At 34.7% G+C, this 9,409-nt stretch overlaps 2 protein-coding genes across 2 annotated transcripts; both read left to right on the forward strand.

Annotated features, from left to right (window-relative positions):
- Positions 1–282: 282 nt before the first annotated feature.
- Positions 283–7,064, forward strand: LOC145059648 (disease resistance protein RUN1-like). The gene is made up of 4 exons (XM_079007462.1): positions 283–815; positions 3,826–5,002; positions 5,781–6,104; positions 6,189–7,064. Exons 1-4 carry the CDS (start codon positions 283–285, stop codon positions 7,062–7,064), a joined length of 2,910 nt encoding a protein of 969 aa, XP_078863588.1.
- Positions 6,197–9,409, forward strand: LOC145070289 (uncharacterized). Its single transcript, XM_079017227.1, has 5 exons — positions 6,197–7,118; positions 7,209–7,821; positions 8,227–8,241; positions 8,877–8,944; positions 9,039–9,409. The coding sequence occupies exons 1-5, from the start codon at positions 7,071–7,073 to the stop codon at positions 9,051–9,053; spliced, it is 759 nt and encodes a 252-aa protein (XP_078873353.1). The 5' UTR covers positions 6,197–7,070; the 3' UTR covers positions 9,054–9,409.

The raw sequence follows: 9,409 nt of genomic DNA on the forward strand, positions 1-9,409 counted from the left end.
ATTGAAGTTTAAGTTTTTTTATAAGACCTATGTTGCATATTGTAAATATTAATAATTTGGATTTTATGTAGACACATTATGCATTGAAGCTTAAGATTAAGGCACAAGTGAAGTGAGGAAAACATGGGATGCAAAGCTTGATAGAGAGATGAGGTAGAGCGGTGAAACAAACATTCATAAATGATGATGTGTGGAGGAGGTTCAAAGTATACATAGGGAAGAACAAGAAATAAATAAACAAAATCGTGAGAAGGGTGAAGGGTCGTCAACCCATAACTCATAATGCTTGTTCTCTCTGAACATTCAGAAGGATCTTCATCTTCTTCATCAATTCATGGTCACAGATATGACGTGTTTTTAAGTTTTAGAGGCATCGACACTCGTCATAGTTTCACAGATCACCTTAACAAGGCTCTCATGGGTGCCAATATCACCACCTTTTTGGATGATGAAGAGATTGAAAGTGGGGAAGAACTGAAACCAGAATTAGAGAGTGCAATCAAAGCATCTAGGGCTTCTGTTATCGTGTTGTCCAAGAATTACGCTTCTTCGACATGGTGCCTTGACGAATTGGTGCTAATCCTTGAGCAACGTATGACATCCAACCATATTGTTATCCCCATATTTTATCATGTTGAGCCCACCCATATCAGGAAGCAACAAAGTAGTTTCGGAGATGCAATGGCTAAGCATAAACAGATGATGGAGGAGGAAACTAATGCAAACAAAAGAAGTCAATGGACTGAAAAGATGGAAAGATGGAACAAAGCACTTTTAGAAGTTTCAAATCTAAAAGGGAAGGATGTAAAAGACAGGTAACCACCTTTGCGCCCAGATTTTCATACTACAATTTTCTTTGATTAAGGCATGAAATGTCAATATCAACTACTCCCTGCATTTCAAGAAGTTTTCTTAATATCATCTTGGCATATTTTTAAGTATTTAAATTTGATATTCAGATGCATGAAACTGAATCCAAGTCTTCAATAATGTGATCACTCCAGGGACACTCTAAAACATATTTTAGGCTAAGGGAAAAAAAACCCCTCTAACTGACCAAAGTGTGTAGTCAAAATCATGCGATATTGGTTCAGAATCTGAAACAAATTAATGTTAAAAATACAATTTCAAGACCCCACCAACACACACATTATTACAAATCATTTGCACACCCAAATTCTGTGTGATTAAGTAGGTTATTTGCACACCGACATTCATAGTCATTTATTAGAACAAACACATAAATATGGCCACGAAAATGAATAAATAAGTTGGACCCAACTTCGTTCGATTATAACCCTACAAAACCTATACCAGAAAGTCACAAACAAGGATGACCAAAAAGACAATTTAGAAGTCCATAAAGCCCACATTCATTAAGGAACAATCAGGAAAGGATGATCATATTTTTTGGGTAGATTCCATTATTCCAATAAGTGAGCATTAGTGCACAGCTTACATTGTTAGATATCTCAAAAGGCACTGACTAACAGTGATTGCCAGAAACCCCTGATAAAACACACCTCAAATCAAAAGTTCTGAACCAATTTTAACAGATAAAATTAGAAACAAAAATCCTTTACAAACAACTACAAGATAACAAAAGAAAATAATAATAAATAAAATAAAATAAAGAAATCAAACAACCCATCAAATTTTATGAGATTCAACTATCAGTCAGTAAACAACGGATCGGATTTCCCTATTATCAACTTCTTACATCCGGTCTTAATGTCAATCTAGCAAAAAGCTAAGTGATGGGTGTTGGTGTTAGCAATCTTGAAATTGCTAACATGGATACATGGGTAAGTTGTGGTGCAGGATCCGTTCCCTTCGACTACCATGGCATCTTGGTGAGAGTGTATGTCTAAATATAATAATTGGATGCCCTAGATCAAAAAGTTTCAAAATAAGATATCTAAATAGAAGGCAAAAAATCTTCCATTCAGTAGTAGATTGACCTTTTGCAAGGCAGTGCTTGGAAACCTTGGCACTTACTTATTTTCCCATCATAAAGCACTGACCATCGTGGTTAAGTGCCTTGAAAGTATAGGCAATAATTTCTTTTCAGGTGGGTGCAATGACAGGAAGAAGGTGACCTGGATAACCTGGAAAAAGGTGTAGAATTGCAAGGAAAAGGGAGGCCTTCGTATCGGAAGTCTTCAGGAGTTTAAATTAGGTATCCTTGGGAAATGGTGGTGGAGTTTTAGATGCGATCAAGGATCTATTTGGAAGGAAGAAATTTAATCTATCCATGGTTCCGATGGAGGCATTGGTAGAGACATATATGTTGCTGATAGAGGAGGGATGTGGGGAACCATTAGTCATCTTCATTGACATATATTACACAACAATCACAATGTGGACCTCAACAACCTTTTTATTTATCAAAATGGTACATTGTTGTGGGTTGTTGAGACACGATGGAATATATTCAGTTGGTTCTCTTAGGAGAATAATTGATGAATCCTCACTTAAGAGAGTAATTGATGAATCCTCACTGGATCAAAGCCCAATTCAGACTACTTGAAATAGAATTGCTCCAGCTAAAGAAAATATTTTGGCATGGAGAACTAGACTTTGAAGGCTCCCCACCCGATCAAATCTCGAGCCCCTTTATGCCCTCTCTGTAATAGCAAGCCCAGAAATGAGAAACATATCTTTATTGAGTGTTCTACGATAAAATAGGTGAGAGTGGTTCTCAACGGGTGGAGCGGCATCCCAAATACTGCAGATTCGATATAGCAACTGTTTGAAGCTGATGCTGGCATGCAAATTGCTCGGAAAGTTCAATCGGGTATAATGGTTGTTCTTCTTGCCCTTCTTTGGGTTATTTGGCATTGCAGAAATGACTATATATTCAACAACAAGACGAGGAACAGTAAAGATCTAGCTAGTGAGCTTAAATTTCTTGCTTACAATTGGATGAAGATTAGAGCTAGGAAAGATTTCATTAACCGGTTGAATTAGTGTTACACCCCTAAAACTGAATGTTCAAATGGTTTGTAACTCAAGCTCCTCGCTAACTCCTTTATAATAAAAGTTTCTTGTAGTTATAAAACAAACGAAAGGGTTTCGTGTTTTATTAAATACATTAAGTTTATCCACATATACAAAATATATCAATAATAAAGTTCAGTGATATGAAGAATATGTAGCTTCTGCCTTTAAGTCTTTGCTTGAATTTGGCTGAGGGATGAGTGAGGTGATGACCAATAAATAGAGAGGGAATGTAAGTGAGTGTGCGACTGTGAGAGTTCAAAAAAAGAATCTGAAATTAAGTCCAACGCTGGATCGACGATACATGACTCATGAGGACTCATAACTCATATCGATACATTAACCATGTCAAATAAAGTTTGTTATACCTTTTTTTTTTTTTTATCATTAATCATTTCATCTAAAAAACTCAGTTTTAGTAATATTATCATTTCAGTTATAAACCAAATAGGGAACAATTAGTTATGTGTCTACTTTTTATTATATCATACTACCTTCAAATCATTAGTGAAGGATAACCTATAACTACTCGGCAAATTTATGTACATATTCATGCATAACCACATTGAGATTTAGGTTTGATGGTCTTGTACAAACTATAAACATATGACGTTTTGTGGCCCATTAGTGGGAAATTTTGTATTACTTTGGTGGTCGTGGTCTTATTATACATAAAAATTAGGACCTTACACTTTAGATACTTATATGGTTATAAGTGTAACGATGATATAGTTTTGATGTGAAAAAAAAAAAAACTAAAAGTAATAGATTAATATTATTTAATGTTGATTTCTATCTTTGGATAAATTAAATGTTCATATTTAGTTTATTAGTTTCTTGGATCGTGTTTATACTTCTAATAAAACCAAGTTTCAGGTTAGAGACGGAGTTTATTGAGGAAATTGTTAACGACATCTACGGTAGATTACAAGTGCCTTTAAGGAGTGATCTACCACTACTTATTGGGATGGACTATTCTATAAAATTTGTCACTTCATGGTTAAAAGATGCATCCACACATATGACAGACATACTAACTGTTTGTGGTATGAGTGGGATCGGAAAGACATCTTTAGCAAAATATGTCTATATGTTGCATTGTCATGAATTCCAAACAAGCAGCTATATTGAAGATATTAGTAGGAGATGTGTTGAAAAGTTCAGGCTGCCTGATTTACAAAAACAACTCTATGATGATATTTCAAAAACAAGTTCCATTCAAGTACATGATATTTCTATATACACCTCCAAGATAGAGAATGTGGTAACCCGTAAAAAAGTGTTTCTAGTTCTTGATGATATTAATAATCTCGACCAGTTGGATGCATTACTTGGACGTAAAGGTTTTCATCCGGGAAGCAAAATAATAATAACAACAAAGGATTCATGGTTGACAGAGAGTTGTGCACTATTCAAAACAAATGTTAAACCCAAGCATGTCAAGCATATGCTTCAAGGATTATATGAGATTGCGTCACAAAACCTTTTGTGTTTTCATGCATTCATATGTAAAGATCCCAAGACAGGTTATGAAAAGGTAGTAGAAGATCTTGTGAAATATTGTGAAGGACATCCATTGGCTCTTGAAGTTTTGGGCAAGTCTCTATATGATCGAGACGTGGGTTATTGGGAAGAGTGTATGAAAGGGCTAAGGAAAGAATCCGGTTCACACATTAATAATGTCTTGAGAGTGAGCTTTGACTCGTTACCATCAAAAAATGATAAGGAATTGTTTAAGCATATTGCTTGCTTTTTTGTTGGAATGGATAGAGATGTTAGCGAAACAATTTTAAAGGCATGTGATATAAACACACGACTTGGGATCACAAATCTTATCGACAAATGCCTTCTTCATATAGGAAGGAAGAACAAACTGATGATGCATCGGTTGCTTCAAAAGATGGGAAGATTCATAGTTTGTCAGGAATCACCCAACAAGCCTTGGAAGCGAAGTCGTCTATGGTGTCACGAGGATTCATTCAAAGTATTGAAACAAAAAAAGGTATAGGCCATGAACACTTATAGTATCCTCCACTTTTAAAGTATTTTGATTTCTCGATATATATATATATATATATATATATATATATATATATATATATATATATATATATATATATATATATATATATATATATATATATGCAAAGGTTCAAATGAGAACCAAAAAAGGTTAAGAACCATAAGAACCTCTAATTTTAGATGTTTATAAAGGGTTTAGGGTTTAGGGTTTAGGGTGTTTATAAAAGGGTTTAGGGTTTAGGGGTTAGGGTTAAGGGTTTAGGGTTTAGGGTGTTTATAAAGCGTTTAGGGTGTTTATAAAGTGTTTAGGGTTTAGGGTTTAGGGTTTAAGGTTTAGGATTTAGGGGTTAGGGGTTAGGGTTTAGGGTTTAGGGTTTAAGGTTTAGGGTTTAGGGTTTAGGGTTACCCTAAACCCTTTATAAACATCTAAATTTAGGGTTTAGGGGTTAGGGTTAAGGGTTTAGGGTTTAGGGTGTTTATAAAGCGTTTAGGGTGTTTATAAAGTGTTTAGGGTTTAGGGTTTAGGGTTTAAGGTTTAGGATTTAGGGGTTAGGGGTTAGGGTTTAAGGTTTAGGGTTTAGGGTTTAGGGTTACCCTAAACCCTTTATAAACATCTAAAGTTAGAGGTTCTTACAGTTCTTAACCTTTTTTGGTTCTCATTTGAACCACTCCCTATATATATATATATATATATATATATATATATATATATATATATATGTCAATTTTGATTCTTGTGGCAATCCTTTTCTTCTTAGGGTAAGGGAAATCTTCTAGGCCTTGTTCTCGATCTTAGAATGCTTGAGAAAGAGAAGATGTGTGTGCCATTTGAACTGAAAACAGATGCATTGAGTAAAATGGATAATTTGATGCTACTACAACTAAATTATGTGCAAATGAATGGGTCCTATGAGAATTTTCCAGAAGAATTAAGATGGTTGTGTATGCATGGGTTTCTTTTGAAGTCTATACCTTTAGACTTACCAATGGATAATCTAGTTGCTCTCGACATGTCATATAGCAATATTGAATCATTTGGAATTTTTTATAGCAATCCACAAAGACTTGAGAGCAGGCAAAAGGTAACTTATCTTCTGTTATTATTCTTCCATGTTGATCAGTTGCTGAATTTTTACTACTATTCTAACTTATCACCATATCAACAGTTATTTGGGTCAGGCTTGAAAGTCAAAAGAAGTTTGCTTGGATCAATGAAGATTCTAAACTTTAGTTTTTGTGATCAACTTCACACTCTCGGTGGGTTTGATGAGCTCCCTGTACTTGAAAGGTTAATAGTTACAAATTGCATTGGTTTGGTTGAGGTTTGTGAATCAATTGAGGCATGTGTTGAACTTGTCCTCATTGATCTGAGCTATTGCAGCAAGCTTGAAAAACTTCCAAAAGCCATTGGCATGTTAAAGAAGGTTAAAACACTATTACTAGCTGGTTGTAATCTTGGGGAATCTAAAATCGAGATTCTAGATGTTGATTCACCAGAAATGCTCAAGGCCAACACCATCCACATAAACATGAAAACCATGTCCTCTGACATTTTGGAGGCAATACCAAGTGATTTGAAGTGCATTGTGATTTCTTTTCCGAGCTCTTTAGTAAAGTTGTCGCTTGCAAATAACAATTTGTCCACTGAATCCTTTCCCATGGACTTTAATTCACTATCCATGTTAAAGGAATTATATATAGATGCCAATCCTATTGTTTCCCTGCCTAGTTGTGTGAAAAGACTTCCTAGACTTGAGATACTTAGTATAAAAGATTGTCCGATGCTAAATTCAGTCGAGCATCCTCCTCACACACTAAGAGAGTTGATCCTGCATTATGATGATAAGTATTATAGTGAGCAATTGCTTGGAAAAGTTGTATTCGATCCACAAATGTCCCCACTCCTGTTAAGATTAGGTTGGGATACGTTAGCACCCTCGTCTTTTGAATTTGAAGGAATGGTCAAAATCCACCCATTGGCAGGTGTTGATGTAAACATATTACATAGTTTGGGCTGGACTGATTTAGAATGCGTTTACTAGAGGCGGATGGGAACGAACTTTTGGTTAAGAGGATTAGAGGAGTATCAAATTCAGGTTTCCTCTACATAACTATTTGTCTTTGTGTGAATATGTATGTGTATATATACTGTATGGTGATTAATTAAGGTGGCTTGTATTTGGCAGATGTATTATGAATTTGGAATTTTCAGCACAATTTATGGAGGCAAAGATATGCCGAATTGGATTAGGTGTAGAGGCAAGGGATCGTCAGTATCATTTACCATCCCATCATCTCTTAACAAGTTCAAAGGATTAAATTTCTGTTATTTGCAGACAATATATTTTCTTCTAGATTATGAGTCATCTGATATGCCAATGATCCTAATTAGTAATGTTACAAAGAACCAGACTTGGATGTACCAACATTACATTGACAATGTCAGTGTATACGAAGAGTGTCTAATATTTTTAAGCCATTGGATGTTTGGGTTGAATGAGATGGAAGCTGGTGACCATGTTACTATTACAATTAGTGTAACAAGTCAACAACATCAACTTACAGAGGAGTGTGGGGTGAGTCTTGTGTATGATGATAAAAAAACCGATGAAGAAGAAAAAGAAGAAGAAGAAGATTTGTTGGGCTATTACAAGTCATGGAATCACATCATTGGTGGAGATCTAACCGGATTTCAATTAACAACAGGAGAATACGTCCTAGACAATAGGCGATTTTTGCTGCATGACAATGAACTCTATCCATATCATCAATTTGTTGGAGACTACGCAAGCCTTCGAGGTAAGTGTCATTCTTATAAGATATAACTTTGCGGTAACTTTTGTATTACTTTTTAGGGATACTGATGTGAATGGGTAACCAACCTTCTATAATGCTTACGTCACTAAAGGTTTTATTGCCATCCTAAATCCTTAAAGTCACTATTTTTGTTTAAAAACACTATGAGCAGCTATAGCCTTGCAATATTGGTGTTTTTTTAAACAAAAGGTAGTAGGGACTTTAGCGATCTAGTCCTATATATAGCCTTTGTTGACCTAGGCTTGACAAATGTACTTGGTTACCTATTCATACCATTAATCCTACTTTATCTAGCATTTGCGTGCCAATACTAAACACTCTTTACTATTTTTTTGGTCATTTTTAATAAAATTTTGCTTTTCTGTCTTTTCATCATCTGCAATGAAGATGGCAACTTCAAAGGTAAATATCATTCTTACGCATTTTTTTTTATCTTGTATTTGTGTGCCAAGAAAATTACAGTCATACAACCAGCACATTGTTTAGTAATCTCTTCGATTTCTAAATGCAAAATACTTGTTACAAAGTAATCCATGAGTGGTTAAAATCACAATTTATTCACATTTGTGGTAGGATTCTTCCATGGGCGCTCGCATAACGGGGATGCTTGTGCACCCTGCTACCCATTTATGAATTATGATGCATCTAGGCGTATAATGATTCCATTAAGTAATGGATAATATTTCTAAGAAATGCATGATGATCAATATTTTAATTTAAATAGATAGATCAAAAACTAATTATTTAGAAAAGATGGATCATGACCCAAAATTAATCATTATGAGATATAGAAAGTTATACTTCTATTTTTATTTTTTCTAATGGATTAGCCCAAGTATTGAAACCCAAATGGGTTGATTTGTTGGGTCAGTTGATCATTTTATTTTTTTTGAGATGTTAGATTGCGTAATTATATTTGGATCGGAAATAAAGCAACATCCAACTCAATTAGAACCATAGCTAGAACTTTGTCCAAGTGGATGTATGTGAATGATAAAATTTAATAATTTTTTTTTCTTTCTGTTTTCATAATGCAGAGAAAGTATGCTTTAGAGCTTTATCCCCAAGGAATTCTGTCCGACATCTAATTGGTCGCGCACATGAGGTATATTTTTGACACCTGAACCTCTCTCTCATGACATTAATAGATGTCGCACACATCCAGTTTTGTTGACATGTAAGGTTATTAATTGGTTCAGGATGTAACAGAATAAAGAGACTGATAACCTTGCAATGATATTTGCAATGCTCTCTTCATAACTTATAAGGAGTAAGTTGAGCAACTAGCCCAAAATTTATGGAAAACATGGTGGGAAGAAGTACATAGTAATGAGTATTTCGCACAAAGGTGTCATAAGGTTGGACCTTCTGCCTATCCGTAAAGCTCACATATCTTCATTTTGGGCTCCAAATTCAATTTGTCATATTTTTTGGCTTTTATTTATTTAAATTATTAGGCAATTTGTGTGATTTCTATCAGTCACGTGATATTATAGGAAATGATGATTAGTTACTTTTATTGTTTCTCAAATTTCAATTCGAAAATTCTTGGTATACCTGCCAAAATTAA

The sequence above is a fragment of the Lactuca serriola genome, chromosome 1 (genome assembly GCF_051521515.1).
Source record: "Lactuca serriola cultivar US96UC23 chromosome 1, Lser_US96UC23_V15, whole genome shotgun sequence".
Taxonomy (NCBI): Eukaryota; Viridiplantae; Streptophyta; class Magnoliopsida; order Asterales; family Asteraceae; genus Lactuca; species Lactuca serriola.

What these genes read in the sequence shown, in the direction of transcription:
- LOC145070289 (XM_079017227.1), top strand. Translation starts at nt 7,071, where the DNA reads ATGGGAACGAACTTTTGGTTAAGAGGATTAGAGGAGTATCAAATTCAG. An exon ending in TAGAGGAGTATCAAATTCAG is followed by an intron (nt 7,119 to 7,208) that starts GTTTCCTCTACA and finishes TGTATTTGGCAG; the next exon opens with ATGTATTATGAATTTGGAAT.
- LOC145059648 (XM_079007462.1), top strand. Translation starts at nt 283, where the DNA reads ATGCTTGTTCTCTCTGAACATTCAGAAGGATCTTCATCTTCTTCATCA. An exon ending in GGGAAGGATGTAAAAGACAG is followed by an intron (nt 816 to 3,825) that starts GTAACCACCTTT and finishes GTTCATATTTAG; the next exon opens with TTTATTAGTTTCTTGGATCG. An exon ending in GACTTGAGAGCAGGCAAAAG is followed by an intron (nt 6,105 to 6,188) that starts GTAACTTATCTT and finishes CCATATCAACAG; the next exon opens with TTATTTGGGTCAGGCTTGAA.